Here is a 17,497-nt window from a genome sequence, read left to right as displayed (position 1 = left end):
CGTGTTTGTGTGTCTGTCCGTCCACCATTTAAGTGTTAGTCAGTTTTGTTTGTCTGTTTTATTTGGCCTCAAGTGCCGTGTCCTGTCTTCTGTTTTCTGTTTAAAACCTTTTGTTTGTTTATTAAACGCACTGAGCGCAGCCATTGCGTCTCAGTTTCAAGCTCAGTACCGTCTGTCTGTGTGTTTCTTTCTGGCCTGAAGTCCTCCCTGCAGCTAGCCTGTCACAGTGATTGATAAAGACAGATTTGTAGATGTATTCTATTCAAAAAAAGAAAAGAAAAGAAATAAATTATGTAATTAGTACCATGCAGATCTTTCCCTGTTGTTATGTCTTCCTCCCGCTAAGAAATGATGTACTTCAAACTGTAATCTGTAATGTTGCACTGGCACTCCTAAACTTCAATAGTTTTGAGTTTGGCTAACAGTATTAGTGCAATACCTGCCAAAAACAATTCATGCTATTGCTGGTACAGTACATCTAATATTACCTGAAATATTAGGCATTGTTGCTTGCTATTTATATGGTGTGGGGGTTATATTTTATTAAACAACCTTTATGAAAGTTTATTTCAGTACAATTTATCAAGGTAACTCAGCAATGCAGTAAAGTATAATAAAAGAATTATGAAAGCACGGTTAAGAACAAGCAAGCTAGGTGGATTTTGGACCATAACAGTTGTTTTAAAATACTTCATTTTATATAAACATGATAACATTTTTGTGGGGGTCTTATTTTTATGTAATTAATTCATTTAAAAGAAATGAACAAATAATCGTTGTACTGAATTGGGGCCATGTCAAGATGATGTCATCATGCCAGGTTAAAAATGTTCAGAGTGAATCAAGTTATATGACATTGTGAGGCATGTGAGTATTAATGGAATGTCCAGACAACAATTTATGTGCAACCAAATATGTTTTTTATTATTTTTAGTTACACGATAAAATAAAAGAATGGTGTGAGGGAGGGGGTGCTGGAATAAATAACAAAAAGAATGGAGGGTTCGTATTTCAGTCCTCTTCACGATATCCCGAACATGAAAGGGATAAAAACAAAAGAGCCGTTATTGTATTTTCCAAACACCGTGATAAGAAACCAAAAACAAACCACTGTGTCTCTCCCTCAAGCCCAATAACCCCGCCTATGTTTTCAAGGACCAACCCGGAACACAGTAGCGTGTTCTCTTTAGTATGCAAAGCCCTGCCCCTGTAGTCAGTGGAACACCAATCCCAAACTGACAAGTGTCCTTGCAACTCACTTGACTCGTGGCCGGGATTTACATACTCGCACTTCCGCCCCTAACCAAGGTGATGCCCCTCATAAAGATGACTTTCATCATGGTCACGAGACCTTGGTAAGGGAAGTCCCAAGTTAGCTTGATGCCTTCTACTGTCAGGAGGCTGAATTACAGACCGAAAACCCATTTGACTCATCACAGACGCATACACTGCTTATCATCAGCATAACTTTAAATGCCTTCATTCAGACATTAATTGTTACATATTTTGAAAACTGCACCTAGTAAATTCCATCAAAACTGTCAATAGTTTCAAATGATTCAACAGCATTAGAACAGCAACAAAAGCCCCATATGTTTTGACAAAAGCAATAAAAAAACCTATACAATCCAGAAATGATAAGCTTTATGAAATGTTTTTAATTATTTTATTATTGTGTTCTTGTTGACGCACATTGTAATGTTATTATAGGTTCTGTTAAAGCGTCTTGGCTTCTTTGACTCTAGTGATGGTTATGATGACGTTTTGTATTCACGCTCACACTGTTGATATGCACCTGTGCTACTATAGCTTGAGGGGCACAACGTGAGAAAACTAAACTATAATTTGAATGCTGGTTGCTTTGGAAGAATAATTAGTTTATGTCTATTTCTCTTGTGCTATAAAAAAGTTTTCTCATAAAAAGTTGATGATTTCTTGGGCTACTTAGTTTGGATTTAATTACATTACGTCTTAAAAATGCAATGTGTGTTTGTGATTAGCAATATTGGCTTACCAAAAACTTAAATCATGCAACAAAGGGATAATATTTCTTCATATAAACCCCAAATGTTCTTACTTTAATTACCATAGCGGTTGTTAGAATTTCCATATAAAATGTGCATCATTTGCCTCCTAATTTGAGGGTACATACAATTTAAGTTTTAGAAAGTTAATGATTACCATTGGTTTCTTGGTAGGAGACCTAGTAATATGTAACAAAGCACAAAGGGAATATTGTACCACTATATTATCTCTGTTTTTTGTTGTGATCACAGTTGTTCAGCTAAAAAATGGTGTCAAAGAAAAATCATGTTTGATGTAATTAGCTAAAGAGATCAACTTGTGCAGTTTAATGTAACATGATTTAACCAGAACAGGGGTGTGTGGTAGAGTGGCTGGGTGTCTACGGTAGTCAGGAGACAGAAAGGGAGACTCAGGACTTGAAGACTGCAGGTTTATTTTTTTAATGAATCACAATTAACAACAAAACTTAACTCAACAAGCCAAAATAAAAGGTTTAAACAAAAACAAATCGTAAACACAAAAGGCAACAATAAATCCCTCACCCAAGTCTTGCACTATTGTGGTGCGGTTTTAAATGAAAATTACAGGCGCGGTCGGTCGGTCGGTCGGTCGGTCGGTCAGTCGGTCGGTCGGTCGGTCGGTCGGTCGCAAACCTCTGAGTTTCCAGATCTCTGGTCGCCGCCCTAATGGAGCTCTGGGCTCTCCTTTTATATGACATGGCTGCTACTAATTAGCACCAATTATTCTATTAAGGAGCAGCCACATTCTCACATGATTTTGGCAGGGACAGGAATTAACCCCATCCCTGCCAACCACCACCAAAACACAAAAACACACTTTATTTATAGGCAGAGCTCTCGCTCTGCCACAGGGGGTCTCTAAGTCTATCCTTTTCTTAAAATAAATGGGAAACTAGCTCAATCATATACAAAACAACCCTTAGAAACCTAGCCATTGCTGACACATAGTTCACCTTTGCTTTACAGAGCTACTTTTGTTATCGGCTGTTGTGTGTTTCTATGAGAATAGGGTTGTTTTTTCCTTGTTTGTAACTATACTGGGTTTGTATGTATTAACATGGTTTTGGATGGTAATGGTCTAAAGCCATCCTCCAACCGGGTGGAAGGGGATAAAATTTCCATTGCTCAAGGAGTCAGACAAAACTCAACAATACTGAACTCGTCCATTGCCACTTCCATGTAAAAAGACTCAAATTCCTGTTTCCCACTAGTTAATTCATAAGCGAGCGAAAAAGAACAAAAACTGAACATTTCAATATATTCTATCATCGTCTGGTTTGAGGAGGGCTTCATGGATTTATGGATTTATTTCATTATCTCAAAAACTGTAATAGATCACAAGCATTTGCTTAACTCAGCTATTCACACCAATGTGTGGGATACTATAATTATGCTTACATCTATTAATAGCCAGTTGGTAGGTTTTCTAGGTTTTGGTGGAATGCTTTGTTATAACAATCTGCAATTGAGCATATTTCATTCCACCACCATTATGAAGGTGCTTATAACACAAGTTCTAAAGATCATTGAAACAAACTTCCAAACATAAACCAGAACATCCATAAAAGAAAGCATATAAAACCACCCTTGCGCTGCAGGTTTGTGTACAAAAATATGCACCTTTGGCAGGAATAATCTGTTATAGATTAATTTATAGAAAAAAAAAGGTTTTTAGGCAAATCATAGAATCTATAAAACCCCCACCCCACAATGTTCTGTAATCTGTTTAAATATTAATTTCTTACTGATTGACTGACTGTTAACATTGGGGTTTGATTTATTTAAAACTTTGATTTCAATTATGTTATGTTTAATTAGGTTCTTTAAGAACTATTGTTAGAACTATTTTAGGTGCAATAGTTCTTAAATGAGTTACTTGGCAGATTTTCTTTGAAACCCTACTGTATAGAGTCAGTTCTTGTTTAATTACCATAGTGTGTAAAGGGAGGCTTTCATTGCATTACAACCAAATGTACTCCATATACACCACGAGTCAAATACCTGTACATGGCGGTATCTAAAATGCATATTTACAGTAATCAATGTGTAAGAAATTGGCCAGGTTTTTGCTCAAGTGTAATTCCAATGTAATTAAAAGCATGTTGGCATTATGGGAGCAGATGCCTCTGTGGTAATGACGGATTGTGCGCCAGTAGTTTCTCACTCAAGCATATCAAACTGGGTAGGGAATACTATAGAAAAACAAAACAGTGAAAGGGATCAAATAGAAATGCATTGCTGTTTGGAACTAGCTGAACAAGATTAAAGGAACTAACCAACTTTGTCATGGAAAATAAACCACCAACACATACTTTGCCGAAGCCACTATAAAATGACCCTGTTTATATAACTTTAAATTGTAAGTGTATTTGTTCCTGTACAGGAGCTGTGTTTGCAATATATAGCAACCAATATATAACCGTTACATTGTTGTCTGGGTGATTGTCAAATTGAGTGTTTTATTGCACAATTTATCTAATGATAATACTCCATGTACAGGTCATGCATTGCAGGAATGAGCTTGTGATAGTTTACCAAACATAACATACAATGTGTATTTTACATTAGGCATTAGTTTATAGAGTATATACTGAAGGACATAAATATGTGTAGAAAGGTTACCATGCTTAAAGTGCTCAAACGGGCAGGTGAACCGCTGGAAATCAATTTGAATAAATTAAATTGAAATATTTTAAATTTTTTCCCCAAAGTGAAAATAAATGGAAAAACACCTTCAAAGCTGACAAATGATGTGAACAGCTGAGCACAATGTAGTGCTCTAATAATAGGACACATCAAATAAATATTAAACTGGTTACTCCTGTGAGCGGTAGAGATGAAAATAAAGCAACACATTCTAGCTATGATAGTGAAAAACCCTGGGTAGGGGGGTTTTATTGAATTTAAACAAAAATAATTTAGTTAGGTGGTGAGGGAAACAAGAGGTGACGAAAAATAAATACAGCAGAGCCCAGCCTCCAGCGGGTCCGCCTTCGGGATTTATAAGGTAGCGTATTCAGCCTTCCTCAAAATATGCTGTGTGCAAAACACACACACACAAGTTTAAATTTCCCTTCTCTCATCCTGAGTACAACAATGCATTCCCTTTGTACTCGAAACTACACCCCTGAGATCAGTGGAACACCAGTCTGCTAGCCTCAGGTGTTCTTAATACACGTGACCTAAGTGCACAGGGTTAGCATAACCTTCTTAAAAGGTTTGATATTATTATAATAATTTGGAATGTATTCAGTAGGAAATCATATGCCTGTTAAAAATTCAAGCAACCAGCAATGGTCTATCCTGGCCATTTTTAAATGACCATGCTGGTTCAAGAGCTAGTTAGACTGGTCCAAAAAAAAAAAAAAAAAGCTAATTTGCGGTATTTCAATTGTAAGAAACCAGTACACATTTATTCCAATTCCCAACTTCTTACACTAGCCACTTTTAAACCGGGTTTGAGGCAGCTTAGGTCTTTTTTTTTGTAATATAAACTTAGCCATTCCAGGTCCTGGCTAGGTCCAGCTGTCCTAAAAGTGGCCTGCTCCAGAATAATTGTTTTGGTTTATTGTGAATGCAGCGGTCCGTGAGATGGCTCAGGTTTGCCACATACGCTCATGGGCTACGCCTCCAAAGCAGCACAAACAACAGCAACAGGAAGTTGGGATAGCAACTAAGATAACAAAACCAAAATACTTTGACAGAACGCTAAGAGAGACAGAGGCAGACAATTCAAAAATACAAATAGACTTTTATATTTGTGCTATAATGTAAAAAATACATTCAAACATGTATAATGTATGTGGGATAAATGTGAAACAAGTCTAGTTACCCCAAAACTGTATTGTCAGAAATATTATTTTGTATACAAATCTACAAACATAACCTGTGATCGCATTATGATATGTATCATTATGAGGAATTGTTCGTTTTTGTGGGGACCTCTATCTAGAATTAAAAATGAAAAAGTAGTTTCCTTCATAAAAATGTTTTTAGACCTACACATAGCACTTGTATTTGCATCATAGCACTAACAATTTGACAAATAAAGCCGCAAGCTTGTGGAAGTTTAATACATTTAAATGTATAGGCTTTATTTTTGAAAGTGATATGAATACATAAGTGATGTGAAATTGTGTCATTGTAAGTGATGTGAATATGTGTATAAGCACTAACTTCAGGTCCAGAAGCACTTACTTTTAAACAAAGGACTGTATTCACCCCTAGAAGGACATCTTTGGATTTACAAATGGTTTTAAAATGGTATCATCGATAGTACCGTGATGTGTTTTTAGTATATGGCTCGGGGGAGAAGGTACACAATTGAAAGTTGCAGATGTTTCTTTTTAGCTATTAAACAAATTAGTTTTGCTTATGTTAAATAGCAAAAGTGAATATTTTTCATGGATACGATAATAATATTACTTACATTATGTATAAGAAGAGTTGTCAGACATGATGTGTAAATGTATATAATAACACCCATCTCTTTAAATGTCCACATACCCCTGAAGAAGAGACTTTGGAAGTGGAAATTTAAAACTACAGATGAGCCTGACAGTATTGATATTCAAGTTTTCAATGCTTTGCTCCATTTCTTGAGGTCAAAATTAAATCTTGATTAGCACGGACCATCTTGAAGTAGAAACACACAAGTGGCACAAATGACATGCTTGTTCTTAATTTAAACACTTCCGCCTCTGTGTTTTGTGGCGGGGAAATGTCTACACGCAAGGGGCAGTTTTTATGAAGTCATCGGGCATGCACGACAGTTCAGACTACTGTGGATGAAAATGATTTATTTATCTAAAAAATGAGTAATACCATCAAGGAGTCCATATAATAAGACCATTGTACCAGCATCCCCCAGTCTTGTTGATATTGCAGATCTCTGTCAAAATACAAGAATGGACCTTTCTACCCTAAGGCCTGTTTATGAAGCACTGACTGACAGTTCTTTTTAGTCTTCAGAGGTGAGTCATGGAGACTATGCTACTCTACTCTACGTGATATATTGACTAAATGTCTGAAGTGCTAACACTGATGAAGTAATTTGGAAACACATTTCTTCAACTATTATTTGACCTAAGTGAAAATCAAGGTGCTTTCATATTTTGTTTTAGTGATGGGTTACTTTAGTGCTTGAACAGCAGCTTATTGACTGTGTCTCCTTCCTGCTAATAACATCTTGGGCCACAGCGCTATCCTGTCACAAAGTCAAGAGTCAAGAAGCTGCATTTCAAGTGCTAAAGCGCACATTTATTAAACAAACAGAAAATAAAATAAGCACAGCATGAAGGCCAAAATAAAAGGCTAACACAAAACAATACAGGCTGGGCATTCACCATCACTATAAAGTTTACACTCCAAAACACAGGTACACTCTCCCACACAAAGGATTTCTCCTCACGTTTAAATAGGTGGCCATTCTCCAATTAGCACTCAAGTACTGGTGGAGTAGTGGTTAGGGCTCTGGACTCTTGACTGGAGGGTCGTGGGTTCAATCCCAGGTGGGGGACACTGCTGCTGTACCCTTGAGCAAGGTACTTTACCTAGATTGCTCCAGTAAAAACCCAGCTGTATAAATGGGTAATTGTATGTAAAAATAATGTGTAAAAAAATAATGTGATATCTTGTAACAATTGTAAGCCACCCTGGATAAGGGCGTCTGCTAAGAAATAAATCATAATAATATGATTGGTGGCAGGGAGAGAATTAACCCCGTCCCTGCCAACCTTACATACTATTTAAACAAGCAGGGCTTTTGCCACAGCAGATTCTAGAAAAAAAGCAAAGCTTTGTTGTAAACCTGAATATAAATTAAAGATCAGACACAGTCCTAAAATATATCCAATTTTACTGATATTTATGTCATACTGTCCCCTGTGAAGCTAGTTGTATCATGGTTTTTTTAAACAAGCCAACAGAACATATTGTATTGTCTCAGGTGAGAAGTGAAGCTTGTATTACAGCACTCATTCAGATCAGAAGAGCACAGCTATTACAAGACAGCTCTAATTAATCTGGGGAATAAACTATATGGTGGAGATAGTTGTTATCTGTGGTTGTTTTTATGAAACAGTATTAAATAAGCTGTATCATAAGTTGGAGTATGTAAAATATTAAAAGTTCAGGTGATTTTGTAAAATCCCTTACCATATTTTTGTTCACACTGAAAACATATTACTTTAGTAATACTGTTTTCATATTAATATTAATTTATAGTGATTCAGTGCCATCTCAGCAGAAGGGTACCTAAAGAATCAATAGAAGTTCAAGCGAAATCTAGATTTTAAAGAGTTGTTTTAGAGAAAATAATGAGAAAAAACATTTTTTAATCGCGATAGCCCTCTCGATGAAGGCTGTACCATGTGGTAGTTGACTTTGACTTTCGTTAGTGACCTCTTCTTTGGCTCGGGACGCATAACTCCCATTGCAGTCATCTACCGCACTGTAGAGCCTTCATTGACGGGAACTATAGTCTAAAACAGGGGTCTCCAATCCTGGTCCTGGAGAGTCTCTGTCCAGCAGGTTTTTTAGGTGTCTTTATATCATCAGTGGCTAAAGATCTGGAACACCTGTTAATCTTGACTAATTAAGCCAATAACTGGTTCAATTAAGTAACTGAGAGATTGGTTGAAACGAAAACCAGCAGCCCCAGTAGCTCTCCAGGACCAGGGTTGGAGACCCCTGGTCTAAAAGAACCACACATTCAGTGCGTTTACATGAGCATAAGAATTCAGATATTTTTCGGAAAACTTATTCCGATATCAAAAGACATGTAAATACAGTTTTTGGAAAATGTATCGGAATATTCCGAAAGTCAGTTTTCAGAAAATAGCACCTAGAAATATCCGAAAACTAACAAAATGTATATCACGTAAACACACTTTTCGGAAAACTTATTCCGATAGCGTACTATTTTACCTTCATTCCTGCATGTGGTTTTACAAAACAGAGAAAATAATAATCTGTAGTCAGTCTGCATGCATCCATTTGTCTAGTTAGGGATAAAGTAATACATTTGTTAAAGTCTGTATGTATTTGTTAATAGCCCATACTGAAGCAGCAAATGTTTTCCAGTTTTAAAATGACGTGATAATTTAAAATAATGTCTGCAAAAGAAACTGGTAATATAGAACAGGATGAGCTGTTGGAAAGGTTGATTGCACATTGTGGGGAATCTGAATAGAGGTATCAGATAGTAATCTTTGAATTTAAGTCTGACACTTCGATAAAGCACTATATTGGATTGGTCTCCGTTCTATCGCAGAAATGTCCGGTCAGTTCAAATTGTACTTAGGCTACTACAGTACTTTGCATGTGAAAATATCCTGCGTTTTCTGAAAACTTCAATCCATGTATACAGTTGAATTCTGATTAGATTTTCTATCGTTAATCATGTAAACACAGAAAAATGATGTTTTAAGAAAATCAGTTTTCTGATTCAGTTTTCCTGCAACATTAGTTTTCGGAAAACGCTTTGTCATGTAAAGGTACTGATTGACTGCCTGGCCTCTCTTTAGGAATTTTAATCATAGTTTGTATAAGCCTGCTTTTAGAAACATATTATTGTACTTAGCAATATATATATATATATATATATATATATATATATATATATATATATATATATATATATATATATATATATATATACAATTCTCATTAATACGTATTTCAAGGGACCAGCAAAAGAAATGTGTCTTATCAGTAATTAGTATTATCAGAAATTTAAAGCAAAATGTATAATGTCAGTTTTTATTGAAGTAACAGCAACAAGACATCAAATTTAAATTACAGAACAATGAAAAGTATTATACATTTTAAAGTACTGTGCATTTTATTAAAAATAAGACTGTAAGTGAACTTTTAAAAAGTATACATTGCAAACTGCACTTGAAACCTGCATGTCCCATTCTGATCACAGGCATTTTTAAACAATAAAAGCAAGGTGTCTTCAACATCAGGGTATTAAGCAAATCAGAAACATTTCTGACTTGCATCCACAATTTGCTGCTCATAAGCCTGTTGTATTGTATCCTGTTTTTTTAGAATGGTTCATAAAGTATTCGTGGGAATGTTGAAATCTGTAGCAACATCTTTCTTTTCCTTGTACAACGGTGCATTATCCATCGATTTCAACACCTCCACTTTGGTCTGCAAGGATAGTACATATTTCTGCATGAGCACTATGGCAACTCAAAATCCATCACAGGATCTGTAGTCCACAAACAGCACTACAATACAGTAAAGAGGCACTAATGTGGATGCAAGTTAATACATTTCCCAATATCCTTTACACTCAGTGGTTCGAACTAAGGCATTTAGTTTTATTCAAATTTTTCTTCCCTGGGAGGACTCCAAAATAATTTGCACTAACAGGAGATTCGTGTTAAGTGAATTTATATTATAAGAAGTAGTTTACAATAAGCAACTGCCGGGACCTTATAGAAAATTCATTTTAATGAGAACTGATTAAGAGAAAAACCAGCATACTGTATTGGGAATTGACTATGTGTGTGTGTGTGTGTGTGTGTGTGTGTGTGGTAGTGACTGAGGATTGGACCTGGATTGGTAATTCTTTATGGGAGGCTATGTACTATTGTAACAGAGATAACCTCTTTATTCAGAGCAGATGTTTATATAGTCACTACTGAACTCAGTCAACTACTGGCAAGAATTCATTGCACATTCCCCAGCTTAAGAAAGCTTGTACACACATGTCTTGTCTACCGAGGCTCAGGTAGCATTGAACTTGGGGCTTGTCACTGTGACCACTTAGCCAGTCGTCAGGGAAGGAAATGTGTAAATGCTGCTCAATTATGCAGAAAACAAAGTGACATAGGCAATTATGTGAGAAGGATAATATCTTTGCCATTTACTTTAATTTTGTTTCCAAATTCTGTTATCCAAAGTCTTCCCTTCACAGCACAGCTGTGAAAAAGGAAAGCCTAAAGCACATACCATATAACAGCTACAGTATAACCAGAGGACTTATTGAGTGTGCATGGAGACAGCCATCTCCCTCGATGGTATAACATTCTTGCCTGATTTTATCAACTCAAAATATTGCTTGTACATTTGATGCGCCTGGTAGCTGCTGCCTAAATATCTGCAGAAAATAAATTACCATTTTCAGCCATCGGGGGAGGATTGTTTTTTTAGGCTCCACTTTAAGGAGCTACTGGGAATTTACATCAGTTTCATATACAGTAGGCGCTAGTGGGTCGAATGTGGGTCTCTTGGACCAGAAACTAACATGCTGCCTGCTGCACTAAAATAGACAAGCTGTTAACAAAGCTGACTGATGATGAAGTCTGTATAGTTACTACTCATTCAAAATGGGGGCAGTAAAGTGTAAGGCATTGCTACCTGGAACAGTAATGAGGCTGTATAATAAAGAGCCAGGCTATAAATACAGGAATGAGGGAAGGCAAGCAAGCAGCAGGAAGCCAATGAAACTTGGATGCAGAGGCAGGGAGCCTGAATGTAACGTACAAAAGACAAGGAAAGGCAAACAGTCTGCAGGTACCTACAAGCAAGCTCTATTTTTCAACAGCTATAAGGTCTGCCAGCTTCTACATCTATCAGTTAGCTGGCAAGATCACAGAACTGTTTTTGTTTCAATCACACAGAGAAAGCACAAGAACTGTCTAGAGTTGAAATTCACAGAATTTTAGAAGTACCTAGTTTTCTGTCATCACTGCACTTAATATGTAATAGATGTCAAATAGGATATTGTTTTAATTATTATTATCATTATTATTATTATTTATTTCTTAGCAGACGCCCTTATACAGGGCGACTTACAATCGTAAGCAAATACATTTCAAGTGTTACAATACAAGTAATACAATAAGAGCAAGAAATACAATAACTTTTGTTCAAGCAAAGTACAAGTGTGACAAACCAAAATTCAATAATACAGCAGATAATAGTGATAGTTACATCAGGATATGATTAAATAGTGATAGTTACATCAGGATATGATTAAATACAAAGTGCTACAGGTTAAACACTTGGCAGATTACAGTATTCTGAAGTACAGGATTAAATGCAGTAAAATAGGGGGCAGATAAGAGCAAAATAAAGCACATTTACATGAAGGGTGATAGTGTCCCAGGATACAAACAGAGGAGTTCTACAGGTGCTGTTTGAAGAGGTGAGTCTTAAGGAGGCGCCGGAATGTGGTCAGGGACTGGGCAGTCCTGACATCTGTAGGAAGGTCATTCCACCACTGCGGAGCAAGGGTGGAGAAGGAGCGGGCTCTGGAGGCAGGGGAGCGTAGCGGAGGTAGAGCCAGTCTTCTAGTGCAGGCGGAGCGGAGAGGTCGAGTGGGGGTGTAGGGAGAGATGAGGGTCTGGAGGTAGCTGGGTGCAGTCTGGTCAAGGCATCTGTAGGCTAGTACAAGAGTCTTGAACTGGATGCGAGCGGTGATCGGGAGCCAGTGGAGCGAGCGGAGTAGTGGAGTAGCGTGGGCGAAGCGAGGCAGAGAGAACACCAGGCGGGCAGCAGAGTTCTGGATGAGCTGGAGCGGACGGGTGGCGGATGCAGGGAGGCCAGCCAGGAGGGAGTTGCAGTAGTCTAGGTGGGAAAGTACCAGGGCCTGGACCAGGAGCTGAGTAGCATAGTTGGTGAGGAAGGGTCGGATTCTTCGGATGTTGCTCAGGAAGAATCGGCAAGTGTGTGCCAGAGTGGAGATGTGCTGGGAATAAGAGAGGCAGGGGTTCAGGGTGACTCCAAGGTTCTTAGCTGAGGAAGAGGGAGAGAGTGTGGTAGATTCCAGAGGAACAGAGATAGAGAGATCAGAGGAGGGGGAGGAGGAGGGAAAGAAAAGGAGGTCAGATTAATCAGTGATGCTGCGCCTAATTGAACTTGCCACATACACTTTGGAAGTAAAACACCAGAACCAGCATATTAGCCTTCAGCTACTTTTAGCTTAAGTGTATTGCTTACTTAGTCCATGTGGCTAGATACAGATATATATCATAGCTGCTGGCAAAAGCACTTAATAACGTAATACCCATTTCAGGTCTATGTTCTGTGATGACAGAAGAATAAATAAGTAAACTGGAGGGTGATTTTTCTATTTCTTTTTCACATGCATAGGTGGACATATTTTTGATAAAATGGCTTTGATAAATTAAACGCCGTGATTGGTTGAACAAGATCACACGACCCTGCAGTAAGAATTGTGTTATGCAAGGCTAGATCAAAGCACCCCTGTGTCAGCTACAGTATGGTCTCCTGCCTCACAACGCACCCATCCGTGCGTGCGATATGTCTACCTGCACACCCTGTCATGGCTTATAAAATGGTTATATGTTTACTTTATAAAAAGAAAACATATCCCCTACAGTCCCTTTTATGCTCATGATTTTAAACTACTTTTCACAGAAGAGTAATTTTGAACACAGCATTTAATATTGCTGAAATAATCGTGGGGTTTGCATGTTTGAGTACTATTTCAAAATTTAAATGTATATTTTTAAATTTTTAATTGAACCATTTTACAGTATAAAAAAAAAAATGCATGTGTAAAATAAACCCGCTGGAACACCATCAAATGACCTATTAAAGAAAGACGTGAAACACTGTTCTGTACAGTAGAATATGTGTTATTCATTTTAGACGTATGTAGAAATACTAAAACAAACTGAAAATCAATGATAAATGTTTCCACTAGAAGCCTGGAAAGGCTTTGAAAAAGACTTCTAGTCGAAATGTTTGTCATTGAATTTCGGATTATTCTAGCATTTCTAAATTCAGCACTATTGAGTGTTTAATTGTTAAGGAACACTTAATTTATGTACTGGTTTCCTTTGCATGATATCTTTCTGATGAAAACATTTCGAAATTCTGTACGGATATGGCTATTTTGTGCAACAAATTAAATTCAAGCAGTGTTATTATTTATTTGTTTATATTCCAATATTTGGTCCAGCATTTTAATTCTGTTCTCACATATGTGAACCCAGGGCCCAAAGGTGATACACGTCTTTGAAAAGTGGAAAACAGACTCTTTCAGACATATTCTGTTGTGGCACAATTGCCAACATAAGAAACATATTGCCAGAACATCCTCATCTGAATGCCCTCGTTATTAAATAGCTGAAATTCACACTAAATCTCTTGGCTTCCCTTTTTCTTTGGCATGACATGCTAGGGCAGTTCCTTACCACATCAAAGTGCTTATATATGATTTGTAGTTACCCTCCCAAGTGAACCATTCAAAGGAAAAAGCCATTGCAACCCTATTTAATAGATGTTATCACAACCTGCTCCTGTGGTCACCACCTGCTCAATCATGTATATATAGGGCAGCAGTGTGGAGTAGTGGTTAGGGCTCTGGACTCTTGACCAGAGGGTCATGGGTTCAATCCCAGGTGGGGGACACGGCTGTTATACCCTTGAGCAAGGTACTTTACCTAGATTGCTCCTGTATAAATGGGTAATTGTATGTAAAATAATAACAATAATAATGTGATATCTTGTAACAATTGTAAGTCGCCCTGGATAAGGGCATCTGCTAAGAAATAAATAATAATATAAGATATTTGTTTTGTAATGCTGTAATTTGCAACCATATGCTGTGTGCCATTTCTCATGCAGCAATTTAATTATTTTCTATCTCACACCTGGATCCTGTTGATCAGGTGTTAAGTTAGAGCAGGATGTGAACTGTAAAGCAATGAATGTATCCAAGTTTTTTTTTTTTAGTTTTTTTTTTCTGGTTGATGGGTGTTATTCACTGGATGACCAGCTTCATGACTTGACGTGGAAATTACAGAAACAGAACCACAGTTTACAAAATAAAATCAAATAATATTATCTTTGTCAGATCATGCAGATGCTGTCATAACCGCCTTTGGAAAAGGGAGCTAACAAGCTGCAATTAACTTTATTTGAACCTTTAAACAGTTTACTGAAGGCAGGACTTTACAAATAAAATAAGTAATCATCAGATTGCACTGTTACTGTCTAATAGTAGACTAATAACTCGAGAGCTAATGGTGTTCTTAAGCGTTGCCAAGGTATTAAGGTCACTGATCCTTTAATGGACTGACTGTCTATCTATAGTAGGTTGTTAAAGTTGATGATAGGAGTACCAGTGACACAATCACACCGGTGCTGTTCTTACTGCAATATCTAAGCTCGATTACTCATGACTACTCCACTACTCCGCTCGCTCCACTGGCTCCCGATCACCGCTCGCATCCAGTTCAAGACTCTTGTACTAGCCTACAGATGCCTTGACCAGACTGCACCCAGCTACCTCCAGACCCTCATTCATCTCTCCCTACACCCCCACTCGACCTCTCCACTCCGCCTGCACTAGAAGACTGGCTCTACCTCCGCTACGCTCCCGTCTCCAGAGCCCGCTCCTTCTCCACCCTTGCTCCGCAGTGGTGGAATGACCTTCCTACAGGTGTCAGGACTGCCCAGTCCCTGACCACATTCCGGCGCCTCCTTAAGACTCACCTCTTCAAAGAGCACCTGTAGAACTCCTCTGTTTGTATCCTGGGACACTATCACCCTTCATGTAAATGTGCTTTATTTTGCTCTTATCTGCCCCCTATTTTACTGCATTTAATCCTATACTTCAGAATACTGTAATCTGCCAAGTGTTTAACCTGTAGTATTTTGTATTTAATCATATCCTGATGTAACTATCACTATTATCTGCTGTACTATTGAATTGTGGTTTGTCACACTTGAACAAAAGTTATTTTATTTCTTGCTCTTATTGTATTACTTGTATTGTAACACTTGAAATGTATTTGCTTACGATTGTAAGTCGCCCTGGATAAGGGCGTCTGCTAAGAAATAAATAATAATAATAATAATAATAATGACTGATGCCCATGTTTTAATATATGTAATTATTTATGTTTTGTTTTATGTATAACATGAACTTTTTAAGCCAGACACATTTAAACTGCTAGTTCTTGTTTTGATTCCAGCAATTGCATTCATATTATTTTAAGACTTAAAAGACCAAATTCACAAAGGAATATAAGCCTCCAAAAAATCAGCCAGAAAATCTCCATTTTAGGAACCTTCATGAGAGGACTTCTCCACTTATCACATAGGGTCTATGTTAATGTTAATGATGCAGGGGTTGATCTTAATGTTGCTACCATGGGTGATTATTATTAGACCGTAACTAAAAACAATAACTATCCAGTGGAAAGAGTTCCATATACAGGTTTTACAAATTTAAGATAGGCAAGACAAGATCATTACAATAAACACTATTATATATCGTAAATATTTAACCCAAGACTGATTGTCAGGGTATACAGCATTAAATACATCCCCAAAAGTACTATTTCTAAATCTCCCCTTCTGTTTTTCCATAGGAGTACAAGATTCACAGCATGAGAAAATCATTACAGTATCAGGAGATGGAGTAGTCCACAGTCCAGAGTTCCCGCGTGCTTACCCTCGCAACAAGGTGTTAGTGTGGAGGCTAATCGCACTGGATGAAGGCATGCAAATACAGCTGACATTTGATGAAAGGTTTGGGCTGGAGGACCCAGAGGATGGCATATGCAAGTAAGCAGCTTATCTGGGAATGATGTGCTATTTAAATGAGCAGTAATCTTTTCAGAGTCAAAATATATGGGAACCAAGTTGTGTTTCACAAGGTCACCTTTAAATCTAACAGCATGTACTGTACAGCATAGTGAAAATTGGGGACGCTGAAATAGCATTAATTAAGCAATAACACCCAAAGCAAGTAGCCGTCTTTACTTGCTAGGTAATTGACTCTGGGGACATTTAAGAGACTGAAGCCAAAGACAAGGTCACATTTTGTCAACAAATTAGAGCAGAAGTGTATGTTTAAGTGAATGTTTATGTGTTTTTTTTTTTTAAGTGACATATGAATGATATGCTTAAGCAGGTCTTTTTAAAACAGAACTGCTAAGCAGTGTTGTCAGTTTAGGTGTGTTGTTGGTTCTAGTATCAACAATATCCAGATCCTCTATAATTTTTTTTTTAAAAAAACAGAAAAAGGTTGTTAAGCAACATTTATTTATAAACACTGCAATAAAAGAGAAAACTGGCACATTAAATGGCATAAACATATTTTGTTATAAATATCTTCATTATGCTACTGGTCAGTGGTTTACCACAGTAGTTTTTGCATTTGAAACATATTTTTATTTTGCAGTGTAGACTGTGGTGACATTTTCATTACCAAGCTTTCAAAACCATGCCAATAATCCAACAACAAGCGAGTTAAAGGTTTTTGATTGGTTACTAGTATCAAATGGTCATCTAATGGGGGACTATTTTGTTAAAAGACAATAATTAGTTAGGAGAGTAGGTATTCACACCAACTATAAAACACACTTATTGATCATTCAAAAAACATTAAGTGAACTAGAATGAGCTATAGTATGATACATACCTCTATTATGATACAATATTCATGAATAATG

At 37.2% G+C, this 17,497-nt stretch overlaps 1 protein-coding gene across 2 annotated transcripts in view; it reads left to right on the top strand.

Moving 5' to 3' along the window:
- LOC117408382 (platelet-derived growth factor C-like) overlaps positions 1-17,497 on the top strand; it is a 115,790-nt gene that overhangs the window by 41,980 nt on the left and 56,313 nt on the right. For both annotated transcript variants that reach the window (XM_034013326.3, XM_059002293.1), the window contains exon 2: positions 16,412-16,607. In XM_034013326.3, the coding sequence (XP_033869217.1) occupies positions 16,412-16,607 (196 nt within the window). The remainder of the gene's footprint in view (positions 1-16,411; positions 16,608-17,497) is intronic.

The sequence above is a fragment of the Acipenser ruthenus genome, chromosome 2, assembly GCF_902713425.1.
Source record: "Acipenser ruthenus chromosome 2, fAciRut3.2 maternal haplotype, whole genome shotgun sequence".
Taxonomy (NCBI): Eukaryota; Metazoa; Chordata; class Actinopteri; order Acipenseriformes; family Acipenseridae; genus Acipenser; species Acipenser ruthenus.
The sequence above is the reverse complement of the archived record's forward strand: the minus strand, read 5'-3'. Positions and strand labels throughout refer to the sequence as shown.